We start from the raw sequence: 16,335 nt of genomic DNA, 5'->3' as shown, positions 1-16,335 counted from the left end.
ATGACAAAGCACGGCATCTTAATCACTGCTTCGACGTCAAGAGAAACATTAAAGGGAAGCAATCATCAGAAAATGTTTTATTGTTTAAAGGTAATCAGTCAGCAGTTTCCCCTATGTAATCCGAAAGCAGCATGGTATAGGAACACAGACCCAGATTCCAACAATGTGTCACTTAGTTTACTGGGTGTCGCAGCTGTGATATCACCATTCTCTGCTGCAGATGTAGAAAAGCCCTTAATGCTGAGCTCCGTATAATCCCGCCCACATCACCGATTGGCACATCTGTCACTGTACAGTGAAGCAGCCAATCAGTGGTGAGGGTGTGGTTGGACTAGGAGGCACAAGATATCTAGTCCTGTAGGGATAATCTCCTGATAAAATACTGATTTTATTAAAACAGCAACACACATCCTAGTAAATAACATTGCTGGAATCAGGATCTTTCCCCTTACAACATACTGCACTCAGATTACATAGCAACAACCTGCTGACTGATTCCCTTTAAATCAAGATGATATGTTTTAAACTTTTTTTCTCATTAGAAACTCATGCTTCTTGTTTCATAAAACAGGTGCATGGTTTCATAAAACAGGTGCATGGTTTCATAAAACACATGTGCATGGCCACATAAAACACATGTGCATGGCCACATAAAACACATGTGCATGGTTTCATAAAACACATGTGCATGGCCACATAAAACACATGTGCATGGCCACATAAAACACATGTGCATGGTTTCATAAAACACATGTGCATGGTCACAATGAACAGGCTCAGGCCCCATCTTCTGTATTAAGGCATCTAATGAGCATGTGCAAAGGTCACAGAAGTAAGAGGGCGGGGGTGACCGGGTCTATTGTGACATCGCCTAATGTGATAGGTGGATCCTGCCTCATCAGCTGTGTACAGAGGTGTTACCTGTCATTGTAGTCCTGTATGTTGATAATGGGCCCTACTGAAAACTTTTCTTTTAAGAAAAGGAATTGTGATACTAAAATAGTGACAGGTCTGAGTAAAAACTTCAAGATTTTATTTTTTTAAATAAAAAGATGGTAATTAAAAAAAAAAAACTAAAAAAAAAACCATACAACCAGACAAATATGTAATTTTCTGTTTATCTCTTCCGTCTACAGAGAAGCAGTCAGCATGTCACATATGGAAGTAGTGGTACAGCTTTGTAGGTGCTTGTCCGCAAATAGAAAATAAAAATGGTACAGTTTATTCGGAGGCCTGATTAGTAAAGAGAAATTGTGCGGGGAAACAATATGCAAATCAGTCTGGAAGTGCACTGGGGGAGTGTCCATGCACTTCTAGCCTGATTGGCATATGGTTCTACACTGGAGTTCTCATGACTGGCATACGGGCTCTCTACGATTTTTCTTAATTGAACCTACACGTCCATACCTCAGTCACCTCCCAAATGTAGGATCATGCGGAAAGGTTCTTGTCTATCTATATGTAAATTGACTCTTACGAGAAGAGGACTTGAACTCTATAGCGCCACCTGTTGGAAGTAGCGATACTACAAGTCACAATCAACCCTTTAACAAGCCTTGCAATATGACTTCGGATAAAAACCAAATCAGTATCTATCTATATAAACACCGAACCACGAGTTCACTGATGGATCCTCAGTAGTGATGAGCGAATGTGCTCTGATAAGGTATTATCTGAGCATGCTCGTATACCAAGAGTCTTCGGCGTGCTCAAATAATATGGTCGAGTCCCTGCGGCTGCATGTCTCGCGGCTGTTAAGCAGGCACAACACATGCAAGGATTACCTGTTTCTTTGGGTACTGTCACACAGTGGCATTTTGATCGCTACGACGGCACGATTTGTGACGTTCCAGCGATATATCCGTGACGTTCCAGCGATCTCGCTGTGTCTGACACGCTCCTGCGATCAGGGACCCCGGTGAGAATCGTACATCGTAGCAGATCGTTTGAAACTTTCTTTCGTCGTCTAGTGTCCCGCTGTGGCGGCATGATTGCATGGTGTAACATATATTGTATACGATGTGCGCATAGTAACCAACGGCTTCTACATCGCACATACGTCATGAAATTATCGCTCCAGCGTCGTAGATTGCAAAGTGTGACAGCAGTCTACGATGCTGGAGCGATATTGTTACGATGCTGGAGCGTCACGGATCAAGCCGTCATAGCGATCAAAATGCCACTGTGTGACGGTACCCTTAGACAATCCCTGCATGTGTTAGGGCTGCCGAAAAGCCGTGGGGACTCAACCATATTATTCGAGCACGTCAAAGTCATTCTGTTAGTATAAGAGCATGCTCAGATAACACCTTATCCCAGCACGTTCGCTCTTCACTTACTCTGTTAAACCTCTCTGCAGGGAGAAAGAGTATCAGAGGCTATAAAAGGCAAAAGGTGCACATTTTTTTTTAATGAAAATTACATTGCCCATTCTCAAAAAAGTGGACAACTACTTTATCAAATCTCCTCCACTGAGCACACAATGTATTATCTGCATTTCTATATAGGGCTGCAGCTAAATTTACGGTTTGTTAATTCAAAGTTATGTCAGAACACAAACTAAGAGGTTTCAAAAAATAAAATTAATATTTTTATGGCTCTGTCAGATTTGTGCTGTAAAAATATTCTTCTTCGGGAAGATAAATACTAATTAATACAATCCTGGAAGAAAAAAAACTAATAGGCAAATCCATCTTAAAAACCACTTTCCCTTATTAAAAATTATGTATTGTCCCGCATTCTGAAGGTAGCGCCACATTTTATATCAAACGTCATTTCGGCTGAAAAGTAAACAGCACTATCATATGCAGAATAATCAAATTGCAGGATAAATAAAGTCAAAGGTTTATGGCATAAAATATCAGGGAAGTATTAGATCTGGAAATGCTTTCATGAATGAAAAAGCAAAACCTCCAAAAGAATGGAACTATATCCAGGAAGAATGGAACTATATCCAGGAACATACAAGCTGCACTGAAATAATTTTCAAAATATAATGTTTGTGTCTTCACTCTCGTTCCTATAGTCCTTCACTTCCCACCAACCTCCCTCATCCCTACACCTAGTAATGAACTGGTCATATCTTCCGCCATCCTCCCCATCCATCTCACGTCCTCCTCAGATCTGTTCCTCAACATACAATCCTCTGTCTCCAAACAGACAGCCACCTCATGTCCTCTTTGATCTACTAACACTTCCTATGCTCCTCACTGACTGTGGGGATGTGGTGAGGAGGGCCAGGATTTGGAGAGATTATCTCCAAATCCTGGCCCTCCCCACCACATCCCCACAGTCACTTCTACCTTCCATCCACAATATATCACAAATTTCCACAACCTCTCTAACCTTATACCGATTCACCCAGACCCAGCTCCCCCACTCCCCCTAACAGGAGCTCAATGGAACGCTCACTCTGTCTGCAACAAACTCTCATACATCCATGATCATTTCATCACTAACAAAATCTCCTTCCTCAGCATTACCGAAACCTGGGTCACTCTTCTGACGCAGCTTCTCCAGCAGCTGCACTTTCTTATGGTGGATTCAATCTTTCTTACACAACACCCACCCCAGCAGCAAGCATGGTGGAGGAGTTGGTTTTCTCCTGTCTCCTTCTCCCAAATTCCACTGCCACCTTCAGTTATTCTCCCTTCTTTTGAGGTACATTCTGAGCATTGACTCCCGCTCCGATTGGCTGTATTTACCATCCCCAGGGTCAGCCATCACTTTTTCGACCACTTTACCACCTGGCTACTACATTTCCTTTCTGACTACATCTCCACTTTCATCATGCGTTACTTCAACATCCCCATTGACACTTCCCACTGAGCTGTCTCTAAGCTTTTATCTCTCACTTCCTCCTTCAGCCTCCCTCAATGGTCTTACGCAGCCACTCCGAAAAGATGGCCACACTGGACCCCATCTTCACCCGCCTCTGTTCCCTATTTAACCTTTAACTCACCTCTAAATCTAACCATAACCTACTCACAATCTCTACTCTCTCCTCTCCAGGTGCACAATTCACACTTCATAAACTTGCGCACCCTTGCAGTAAACCCACACACCTTGATATACTCCAACTTTCTGAGTCCCTTCTCGCTTTTGCAGACACTATGCAGATGCTGCTGACGCATTATACAACACCACAATAGATGCAGCTCTCTAATCGCTTGCCCCACCTCACATATACCAAAGTTGACTATGAACAGGCAACCGTGGCACACCAGCCTCACGAAAGAACTGAGGTGGGCTTCCAAGGTTGCCGAGTGGAGATGGAAAAGATTCCACTCCAACGAGCACTTCATTGCATTCAAACAAAACTGAAATAGCTGTTGCAAAAAAAAAACAAGTTTTATAAAACATTAAGCTTAAGATTAATAGGGGTGCCCAAACTTTTTCATATAACTGTATTATGGAGGACTACTCTAGGCTGCTTGTTTGGGGCCAAATTGCCAACTTACAAAACCCCCAACACATGTCACTACTAAATGGTGTTGAAAAAAAAATTTAGATGTTTTGGAAGATCAATAAACACTAGATTTTTGCTTACCCTTGCCTGATATCTGTCTGTTGCTGATCGGTAGAGAAGGCCACTGGGGAAGAGGGACGTTTTGGAGAGGTCTGAGAAGCGCGACGAGGGACCTTGGGTGACTGTGGGGCTTCTCCTAAAATATTTCCAAGGCCATATGAACAAACAGGGGTAGGACCATCAACCTGTGAGACTCCATGGAACTGGTTATTATTTTCCAGGTTTTGTAGAGCATCGCGGATGGGCATGTTTTCATTAATGTCATGATGTTTCACATCTGGGAGACGAGTCTTCCTGCTCTCTGGTCGATACAAGTAGTCGGAAACATTGTCCTTGGAATCGTCATCTTCAAAAATTCCTGACCTCTTCTCGGAGGTCTCACTGTCTTTCCTGTTTCGTGTATACCTGGACTGAAAATCTGAATCTCCCTCAGATTCAAAAGGTAGGCCATATTTTTCAGCCAGCTGGCGCCTACGTTCGGCTTTGTATCGAGCTATCCGGTCGGCTTTAGACTCCTGTTCTGGTGTCTCCATGTGTCCCGGAACGTTTGTAGTCTCGGCCTGAAGATCTGCAGGTCTAGGATGGTATCTTAACTTTGAATGTGTTTCTACTGAAGACTCTGAAGTGGCATCATCGTTTGTGTGTCCTGGATGAAGAAGAAAAAAAACAAAAAAAACAACTTGATTAGGATCAGGACTAGATTATAGCGCACAAATTGATCAATTTCCTTTGGGCACCCACCATGTACAAGTTAGTCTGCAGCTTTACTCAGATTATGTTGGTGAGCGACCCAACTGTACTTCGAGAGTGGGTGAGATCATATACTATGCGTATGAGAAGTAAGACAACATGGCCTTTACCTAATATTTTGCCCAGTGATCAGTGTCAACATTAATCCAGCCCTAAAAATAATAGATGCAGTAACAAACAGCTGGAACGCTCCACAAAGTTCACCTCCTACCTATATGATGGGTATATGCATCAGTTGCTCGCGTATATCTTGGGGTGTCTTCCTCTAATAGTCTGTTCTGTAACATTATTGGCGGTGCTTCATTTTCAATGCCTTCCAAACGTCTCGCAATTCTCTCTTTTCTGAAAAAAAGAAAGCACGTTCATGGAAACTCATTTTCTTCCAAGTCTACTGCAAAATTGTGTTCAAGGGCATGGCACGTACCGCTTCATCTCTGCAATTACCCTTCTGTTCGGCTCAAATAGCTTTCTTAGCTCTGAAACTAAAGAAAAAGGATGAGGCACCGGAATGTCATCAGAGTGTACAAAATACGACATCTTCAAACCTCATATTAAGAATCGAGATAAAATTTCACTAGCTCTGGATGCACTGACAATAAAGGACTAAAGATCCAAAAGGCATCAATATATATCCTACCATTCATTTAAAAATCTTCAAGAAAGGTCTGTGTTGTCTGATAGGTGGCTTCTTGCTTTTTTTTATTTCTCCAAGCTCAGTAACTCATGGCCTACAATGCCAATATCCACTGGGGTCGGCATACACAGGACGATCAAATTTCAAAGTAACCAAACTAATCTACTGCAAAATTTGAGCATTAACTGCAATTGGAAAAAAATCTTGCAGCCCCAGTTTTAGTGTTGACAAAGACAATAGAGGCTTGAATGCTGCACCTCCATCATTGCTTGGGTTTTCCCTTTATATAGGTGATAAATACATGGTCGATGGGGGGTAAAATCACAATCTTGAGAACAGAAGCCCCAAAGTCCTCTGTGTAAAAGGAGAGTAAGTGACCATTAAGATTGGTTAAAAAAAAAAAAAAAAAAAAACACCCACTAAGGGAAAATTCACATGCTGCAAATTTTTCTGCAGAAATTTCTGAATGAGGTTGTTTCAGATGATCGCAGTTACAGGACAATCTGCCACAAAATCTGTAGCAGATGACAACATGCCCAAGTAGTTGTATTTTTTTACATGGATTTTTTATATACGGTAATTTAAAAAAAAAAAAAAAGTTAAAATGTTCACCGAGGCCATCTTTTGGGATTCCCCCCCAAAAATTAAACCTACATAAGTCATTTTACAAGTTTGATCATGCAATACTGAACACATCACAACTTTTCTAAAAACTCGTGTAGAATTATAACTTTAATAAAAACTTAATGATATGATTCACAAGTTCTCCCCGGATTGTGATGCCAGATGGTCACCGGAGAACAAGAACTTGGACTTTCTTTATAATAAAGAGTCTAGAAATGGAATAAGAACAGACTTCCAGGTTTCCATATCTCAGAGTTTCCATGATGTGTGATGGATGAAATATTAATCTGCTACCACCACATACAGTGTGGGAAATAAGTATTTGATCCCTTACTGATTTTTTTAAGGTTGCCTACTGACAAATACAAAAACAGTCTATAATTTTAAGGGTAGGTTAATTATAACATTAAGAGATAGAAAATCAAAAATAAAAAATCAGGAAACACGGGTATTACATACCTGGTAATGTGTTTTTTCATGAGACATGACGGCACCACGAGAGAGGGGATCCGCCCATCAAGGACAGGAAACCTTCAAGATAAAAGGGGCAGCTCCTCTCTCCACATCAGTTGTTTTACAGAGTACGAGAGGAACTCCGCTGGTTAGTGTACACATAAATAATACATTCTATACGGTTCTATTCACCGATCCCCCAGGGAGTGTATAATACAAATAATGCTAATAATGCACCCAACTAAAGACGTGATCAAAAGGGTGGGAATATAAGGGTGCCGTCATGTCTCATGAAAAAACACATTACCAGGTATGTAATACCCGTGTTTTTCCATCATGCATGACGGCACCACGAGAGAGTTACAGAGATTTGTATTCTCTTCTAGGGAGGGATCACTGCTTGTAACACTCTTCTCCCAAAAGTGAGATCAGAGGTAGCAGATAGGTTTAGTCTATAATGTTTAAAGAAAGTAGACGGAGAGGACCAAGTGGCCGCCATACAGATTTGGTCGATGGTAGCATCTGCTCTCTCCGCCCACGACGTCGCCATGGCCCTCGTGGAGTGGGCTTTCAGACCCTGTGGAACAACCCTGCCTGCACTACTATATGCTAGAATAATGGCCTCTCTCACCCATCTAGCTATAGTCTGTTTTGAGGCTTTAAGGCCCTTCCTTGACCCCTGGAATGAAACAAATAAAGCCCTCTGTTTCCTCCAGGATTTAGACACCTCTAGATACTGTAGGATACATCTCCTAACGTCTAGACAATGGAGTCTCTCCTCTTTTTTGTTACTGGGATTGGGACAGAAAGAGGGTAGGGTTATATCCTGAGCTCTATGGAATCTCGATACCACTTTGGGGAGATATGCCGGATCTAATTTTAATACAACCCTATCATCCATAATTTGTGTGTAAGGGGGGTCAGCTGACAACGCGTGTAAATCCCCCATCCTACGGGCCGACGTAAGTGCCACTAACAAAGCTGTTTTTAATGTTAGTATTTTATCAGAAGTTGTATTTAACGGCTCAAAGGGGCTTTCCGTCAGGGCAGTTAACACTAGATTTAGATCCCATGGTGGAGGAGTAGGAGATGGGACAGAGTCAGCTCTACTACAGGCTCGGATAAACCTCACCACCCACCTATTACTTGCCAGGTCACAGTTGAATAGGGCTGCTAAGGCTGAAATGTGTACTTTGAGGGTACTAACAGCTAACCCCAGATCTAAGCCCTTCTGCAGGAACTCCAGTATTGCCACTATCGGGACCTCCCCTTCCCGTATTGGCCCTGAGCTGGACAGGAATTTCTTCCATATCCTCCCATAGATCTTGGTCGTTACTGGTTTTCTGTTGCTGAGCAAGGTGGATATTAACCCAGCTGAGAACCCTTCTTTCTCTAGTAACGACCGCTCAAATGCCAGGCTGTCAAATGAAGCCCGGAGTTCTGCGGGTGGTTGAAGGGACCCTGAGTTAGAAGGTCCTGGTCTTCCGGGAGAACCCACGGGTCCGTCACTGACATCACTCTCAGCCAGTAGAACCACGGTCTTTTCGGCCAGAAGGGCGCCATCACGATCACTCTGGCCTTGTCTTCCCTGATCTTCCTCAGAACCACTGGGATTAGACATATCGGTGGGAAGGCATACAGGAGTCCAGATGTCCATTTTATGCTGAAGGCGTCTACTGCCAACGGCCTGTCTGTAGGGTTCGGGGAGCAGAAGTTTTGGACTTTCTTGTTGACTTTTGAGGCAAAGAGGTCCACCCTGGGTTTTCCCCACATGTGCACTATCCGTTGAAAAACTGACTTTTTTAGGGACCATTCCCCTTGCCTCAAGTGGTTCCTGCTTAGAAAGTCTGCCTTTATGTTGTCCACACCTCGGATATGCAGGGCCGATAATGACAGGAAGTGCTTTTCGGCTAGAGACACGAGTCTTGTGGTTATGTGCATCAGTGCCCGAGAGCGGGTGCCTCCCTGGTGGTTCACGTATGCGACCGCTGTTCGGTTGTCCGATAGGACTCTCACATGATGCCCTGCCAAGTGTGGAAGTAATCTCTCTAGCGCCCTTTCTATTGCTAGGAGCTCCCACTCGTTTGAGGATAGATCTTTCTCCTCTTGAGCCCAGGGGTCTTGGACCCATAGTGTGTCTGAGTGAGCTCCCCATCCCCATGGACTGGCGTCCGTTGTGATTGCCATGGAGGCTGTGAATGTCCAGGGAACTCCTCTGGGGGATGACTATCTGTAACCACCATCTGAGAGATTGGAGCACAGAGTGTGGGAGAGTGAGCTTCGGCTCTAACTGTCCCTGAAGTTCTCGGTCGTTCTGCAGCACACACCATTGCAGTTCTCTTGCATGGAACTGGGCCCATTTTACTGCCGGTATGCAGGAGGTTAGGGACCCCAACACCGACATGGCCCTTCTTAAGGTCATTTCCGGCTTTTTTAATGTGGCCATAATCATCTGTTTGATTTTTTCTTCTTTTTCTTCTGGGAGGCGGCACTCCTGTGCCACGGAGTCCACTGTTATCCCCAGGAAATTCTGGACCATTGCCGGCTCTAACTTGGACTTCTTGAGGTTTAGTTGCCATCCCAGTGTCTGAAGAGTGCCCATCACTATCCTGACCTGCTCCTGACAGTGAGAAAAGTTCTTTCCCACTATCAGGAAGTCGTCCAAGTAGGGAATTATTAGAGTGTCCTTTTCCCTGAGATGTGCTGTGACCTCTGCAATCAGCTTCGTAAATACGCGTGGGGCGGTTGCTATCCCAAAGGGCAGAGCCCTGTACTGGAAGTGACGCAGCTGGGACCCCATCTGAACTGCCACTCTGAGGAACTGACGATCTTGTTGTCTGATTGGGACGTGATAATAAGCGTCCTTGAGGTCGAGGATGGACATGTAGCACTGGGGATAGAGAAGTTTCACCGCCGATTTTATGGTTTCCATCTTGAATGATGGTACTACAAGAAATTTGTTGAGGCCTTTTAGATTTATAATTGTCCTCCAAGAGTTGTCCGGTTTTTTTATGAGAAAAAGAGGGGAATAAAATCCTTCCCTCCTTTCGTCTATAGGAACTTCTTCCAAGACGTGCTTGTCTAGGAGTGATGTTACTTCCCCCTCCAGACTGTCTTGCTTCTCTTGGGAGGACTGTACCGGGGTCTGCATATACCTTCTTGGAGGCCAGTGGTGAAACTTTATTCTTAGGCCTGATCCTACGATCTGCCGGATTCATATGCTGGAGGAGATCCTCTCCCAGGCTGGAAGGAAGTGAGAGAGCCTCCCTCCCACCTGAGAAGGACCGTCACTGGGAGGGTTTTTTGGTGTCTCTGGGGGACTTGCCGAAATAGAAGCCCTTTCCTCCCCTGGGTCGCTTGTCCAGGTTGCTTCTGTCTCGGTCCCTGTACTGCTGTCTTCGGAATCTTTGGCCTCTCCGAAAGGAGCGACGAAAGGGCTGAAACGGCTGTCTTGGAAAGTTCTTCTTTTTATCCCCGGCCTTCTCCAGTACCTCATCTAATGCTGGTCCGAACAGGAAGTTTCCCTCACAAGGCAAAGAGCAAAGCTTCATCAGATGTCTTCCATCTTGAGGGTTCCCCGTCAAGGACAGGAAACCAACTGATGTGGAGAGAGGAGCCGCCCCTTTTATCTTGAAGGTTTCCTGTCCTTGATGGGCGGATCCCCTCTCTCGTGGTGCCGTCATGTATGATGGAAAAAATCATATTGTATAAATTATATAAATTTATTTGCATTTTGCAGTGAGAAATAAGTATTTGATGCTCTACCAACCCATTAAGACTTCTGGCTCCTACAGACCAGTTAGACATTCCTAATCAACTTGTTACCTGCATTAAAGACAGCTATCTTACATAATCACCTTTATAAAAGACTCCTGTCCACAGACTCAGTCAGACTAACCGCTACAACATGGGCAAGACCAAAGAGCTTCATAAGGATGTCAGGATCATAGACCTGCACAAAGCTGAAATGGGCTACAAAATCATAGGTAAGACTCTGGATGAGAAGGAGACATGTTGGTTATTGGTGCAATAGTAAGAAAATGGAAGAAATACAAAATGACTGTCAATCAACATCTATCTGGGGCACCATGCAAAATCTCACCTCGTGGGGTATCCTTCATCATGAGGAAGGTGAGCGATAAGTCTAAAACTACAAGGGGGAACTTGTTAAGGATCTCAAGGAAGCTGGGACCACAGTCACCAAGAAAACCATTGGTAACACATTGCGCCTTAAAGGTTTAAAGGTCCTGCAGTGCCCCAAGGTCCCCCTGCTCAGGAAGGCACATGTGTAGGCCCATATGAAGTTTGCCAATGAACACCTGGATGGTTCTGTGAGTGATTGGGAGATGGTGCTGTGGTCAGAGGAAACAAAAATTGAGGTCTTTGGAATTAAACGGAACCTGTCACCCCGTTTTTTCAATATGAGACAAAAATATGGTTCAATACGGCCTGAGATCAGCTTTACATAAGTACCTTTCATATCCCCGGATTCCCAACCTTTGCTGCCAAAATACCTTCGTAATCTCTCCGTTTTCATATGTCAATCACCCCTGTCCGGACTGTGGGCAAAGCATGAAATCATTATTGCGCATGCGCCGGCTTTTGACCTTATGCTCTGTGCCCCGAAAGCATAGAAAGACTTCCGGGGCACAGAACATCAAGGAAAATGCCAGCGCATGCTCAATAATTATTTGAATGCTTTGCCCATTGTTGGGCAAAACATACTGCGCACGCACGAGATGCCACTGGAATGCGCAGGCGCAGAAAACTACACAAAAGCAGGAAAGAAGATTTGTAGAGCAAAGCCAGAGGTGGGGAGAATCGGTGATTAGGCCACGCCCATCGGACCAGATCGGGGTGATTGACAAACAAAAATGGAGTGATTACTAAGGTATTTTGGCAGCAAAGGTGGGGGATATGAAAGGTACTGATGTAAAGCTGAGCTCAGGCCCTACTGAACCATATTTTTAGCTCATATCGAAAAAACGGGGTGACAGGTTCCCTTTAACTCAACTTGCCGTGTTTGGAGGAAGAGAAGTGATGCCTATGACCCAAAAAACACATCCCCACTGTCAAGCATGGAGGCGGAAACATTATGTTTTGGGGGGGGGGGTGTCTCTGCTAAGGGCACAGGACTACTTCACCGCATTAATAGGAGAATGGATGGAGCCATGTACCATAAAATCCTGAGTGACAACCTCCTGTCCTCTGCCAGGACATAAAAAATGGGTTGTGGCTGAGTCTTCCAGCAAGACAATCACCCAAAACATACAGTCAAGGCAACAAAGGAGTGGCTCAAAAAGAAGCACATTAAGGTCATGGAGAGGCCTAGCCAAGTCTCTAGACATTAATCCCATAGAAAACTTATGGAGGGAGTTGAAGCTCCGAGTTGCCAAGCGACAGCCTCAAAATCTTAATGATTTAGAGATAATCTGCAAAGAGGAGTGGACCAAAATTCCTCCTGACATATGAGCAGACCTCATCATCAAGTACAAAAACATCTGACTGCTGTGCTTTCCAACAAGGGTTTTACCACCAAGTATTAAGTCTTGTTTGCCAGAGGGATCAAATACTTATTTTTCACTGCAAAATGCAAATAAATTTACATAATTTATATAATGTGATTTTCTGGATTTTATTTTTGATATTCTCTCTCACTTTTAAAATTAACCTACCCTTAAAATTATAGACTGTTAATGTCTTTGTCAATGGGAAACTTAAAATCAACAAGGGATCAAATACTTATTTCCCCCCACTGTAAGGCAGTAACACTTCTTATACTTAGTGATGAGGGAGCACGCTTGTGTGCTGAGTGTTGTCGAAAAAGAGTCCCCGCAGCTACATATCTCGCACACCGAAGACACTTAGCACACAAGCATGCTTGGATAACACCTTATAAGTGGCATGTTCGCTCCACACTACTAGTGACCAAAGAGGATGAAGATCACTTATACCATCTCTAGTAAGGGCCGTCTCTGTTCAGCCAGAAAACACCATGAGTCTTACAAGTTCCTACCTTTAGGAAGGACAGCGAGGATGTGTGCATCAATATCCTTTGAGCTGTTTCTTAGGTCTCCAAAGTTTGTTGGGAAGCTAAATCCAAAAAATGAAAGAAAATGTCATCTCGGATCAATGACTTACGTTTCTAAAATTTTGGGGGTACAAGCATAGTTAAACAATATGGCTGCTAATACTACATCAGGGGGCAAAGCTGGATGACCACCACAAACTATCAATATGGTGGCACGTTTACCGAACTCTAAATTACATCCCACCATTCTTTCCTTTTACTGGTAGCTCCCCAATCTTACCCAAAAAATCACACAAGTTGCATTCTACTGAACAGATTACTAGTCATTTAATTTTCTTGGCATGCGGTGAGATGAAATTAAAAGGGTTGTTCCAAAACTGCTTCCAGTACAAGAAGGTGAGCCGGCCTCTGGTGGGTCAACATCTACCGATACCTGCAGGAACGGCCGCTGGATACCTGCCGATCGCACATGATGCCACCAGCCTTGTTCCCCGCATGGTGGTGCCTTCAGTCACTCACCTGTGCCGGCATGTGGAATAGGTCCCAGTCACTTATTCACAGAATATTTGCCCCGTAAAGAGCATAGTAAACATTTTGATGGGAATGCAGCCCCAAATCAGAACTGCGACTCCTTTCCCTTATGGTCCTCATACACAATAGAGTAACGTTGGCCAAATTCGCTCATATCGGAGGGCTTGGTTGACACGATAATGTGTATAGGGGGGTCTCCGAACGCTCCCTCGAAAGAGAATGTTGGAGAAGATGAGGATCCAAAATGTCCGATTTTGGACATGTGATAAGTCGTGGCCAGACTAATGTGACAATGGCTCTTAGAGAGCACCACCGCGCTCAGCAGAACGAATGCTCTTGTGTATGGAGGAGTAAGAAAAGATGGCTGCCGGATGGCCGATCGGTTGGGCTGACATCTATGCATCTATTATGTATGGGGTCCCTTAGACGAAGGTGGAATCAAGGGGACAGTGTCCTAAAGGTCAGACCCTCACCAATTGTAAGCCTTGTGATATGCAATCACTTAAAGTATTATAACGGAGCTGTCAATGGGTCTAAGCAAACATTTGACTTTTTGAATGTTTTAGAGAAAAATAACTTTTCACTATAAGCCTTTCATTAAATATCACAAACCGCATATTTAACAATTTTTTTTTGCCTGTTCCGATTCCTACCTATAGCTAAATAAACATGTCAAAGTATTATATAAAAAAAAAAAAAAAAAAAAAAAAAAAAAGAGAAAGGCTTTTTTTTTTTTTTTTTTTTTACACTTTTAACAAAAATTCATTTTGAAAGGTATTTGACAAGATTAACTTCCTGATACTGAAATCCACCAGAGACGCACGAGGTCACAGCAGTAATGGAACTGTTAAATGAAAACAAGCCGGGAACGTATCCTGTGGAAATATTACATCACTGCTGACCGTGTTTATTACTAGTGGGGTGGAAAGCTTTAATATATATTCTCCAGGTCACACTGCGTCCAAAAAAATGTCATCAAACCATATATAAAATGTAATCGGGGAGCAACAAAATGCCTGGAAAGCCCGGCCTGAACTTGTCACCAATTCCAATAAACCATAGCTGATTACGTGTAAAGAGGAGAACGGAGGGAGCCTGGTGAATAACTGCAGCTCGGGAACGCTGATATAATACCCTCATTATTAGAAGTGACGCGGCCTCAGGCTTTAAGAAATTCGAAAGGGAAGAAAACTCCAGGATCCCCCTTGTCTAATGAAAAGGGAAATCTCCGAGGTGCCTGGCACAATGTAAGCTCCGAAATGTGCCCAGCTAAGAGATTCCAGACCGACGTGGGGTGGAGGAATGCGTGTTGGAAGGGGATAAAACCCAAAATTGAATGTCCTTTTTGCTCAGAGAAGGAAATGGTTTTGGCTTAAACTCTCCGTGCTCTCTGGATGTCGTGACCACACACGTGAACTGCTTTTCACTTGGCTTAGTCATCAAACAAAGGGTGTGTGCTCAAAAATTGCAAACAAAAACGAAAAGAAAAATTTGAGATTTTTAGAATATTCTCACTGTAAAAAGGGCTATCCAGGATTAGTAAAGAAAAAAAAGGGTAACAATTTATCCGAGCACATTCGCTCATCACTAATAATTAACAGTCACTTTCTCCTACTGCAGACATGGCAGTGGGGGGAGGCTCCTGCTGCAGCCAGTTTTCTTACAGCCACAAATAGAACATTGAAAAGGAGGAGACACACATAAATGATTTGCGCTTGTGCGACAGCCTCAACACGTGGGGTTTGTGCAACAAACAGGCAATTCCCCCATGAGTTGAGGCTGTTTAACAGCCGTAAATCACGCAGCTGCAGAGACTCGAATATACAAGCACGTCCAGATGCTCGTTAAGCCATTATGAGAAGTGGATGATCCCAGTTTTAGTTCATGGTTTCTGTAGCACTGAGAATTGCAGTAGGGGTTTTCTATCTATTGATGAAGTCATACGGTATAGTTTTTATTGTACCTTGAGGTTTTCCTTAATTGAAGTCTTGAATTTCGATGACTGATTGGACCTTCTCTAATGAAACCTTTGGGAAAAGAAAAAAAAAGTGATCAGATAAGAATTACATTTCATTTTTTATGTAGGGTGCATTTTAAAAATAAATACAAAATTGCTGTTGTACCCCCTTCCTAAAATTACCAGGATCCTTTACGCCAAGAGCAGAAGAGTTCGAATAGCTGACATTTGCCCAAGAATGGCAACGGACCAAAGAAATACAACATGCAAAACTATTGTCAGGATGCAATTCACATCACAAACACGAGCTGGGGAGAAATTGATCGGTTTAAAGCTGGACATCTTGCAGCACATCTCCAGATATGCTAAACCAGGAAGAAAGGTAAGCGATGACACATTATATACGGTATATATAGATCTTATATATTTGAGATGGCTTTGAAATCTATTCAATGATCAATATAGATCAATTAGAAATACCATTTGCCTTTCTTTAAATGTTTTCAACAAATACATCTAAGACTCAACGCATTTTGGAGGGTAAGTGCATTAAAATGTAAACGTTTTTGCAGGCCCTGAGCTATCATATGTCTGGATGGTATAACAATACTGGAGATGTGGATTTCTGATTTTATAAATGGTAACTTTACTCAGTCACCAAGAATTGTGTCATCTCAATAAAATGTTGGCAAGAAAGTCTAAGATGCCAGGACACTGACCGCAGGGTTTGAGAACAGAAGCCCGGTACCAAGATAGACATACATCCCACAGGATAACCTTTTGCGTCCAACAGAAAAAAAACAAACATCCCCTACCAATTAGTCTAC

The 16,335-nt window shown here is 43.3% G+C and overlaps 1 protein-coding gene across 3 annotated transcripts in view; it reads right to left on the bottom strand.

Annotated features, from left to right (window-relative positions):
- SVIL (supervillin) overlaps positions 1–16,335 on the bottom strand; it is a 244,113-nt gene that overhangs the window by 108,356 nt on the left and 119,422 nt on the right. For all 3 annotated transcript variants that reach the window (XM_069729641.1, XM_069729642.1, XM_069729640.1), the window contains 5 exons: positions 15,515–15,578; positions 13,006–13,082; positions 5,703–5,760; positions 5,490–5,620; positions 4,550–5,174 (listed from right to left, as the gene is read on the bottom strand). In XM_069729641.1, coding sequence (XP_069585742.1) covers positions 4,550–5,174; positions 5,490–5,620; positions 5,703–5,710 — 764 coding nt within the window. In that variant the 5' untranslated portion in view covers positions 5,711–5,760; positions 13,006–13,082; positions 15,515–15,578. The remainder of the gene's footprint in view (positions 1–4,549; positions 5,175–5,489; positions 5,621–5,702; positions 5,761–13,005; positions 13,083–15,514; positions 15,579–16,335) is intronic.

Source organism: Ranitomeya imitator, chromosome 6, assembly GCF_032444005.1.
Source record: "Ranitomeya imitator isolate aRanImi1 chromosome 6, aRanImi1.pri, whole genome shotgun sequence".
Taxonomy (NCBI): Eukaryota; Metazoa; Chordata; class Amphibia; order Anura; family Dendrobatidae; genus Ranitomeya; species Ranitomeya imitator.
Note: the sequence above shows the minus strand (reverse complement) of the source record. Positions and strands in the feature narration are given on the sequence as shown.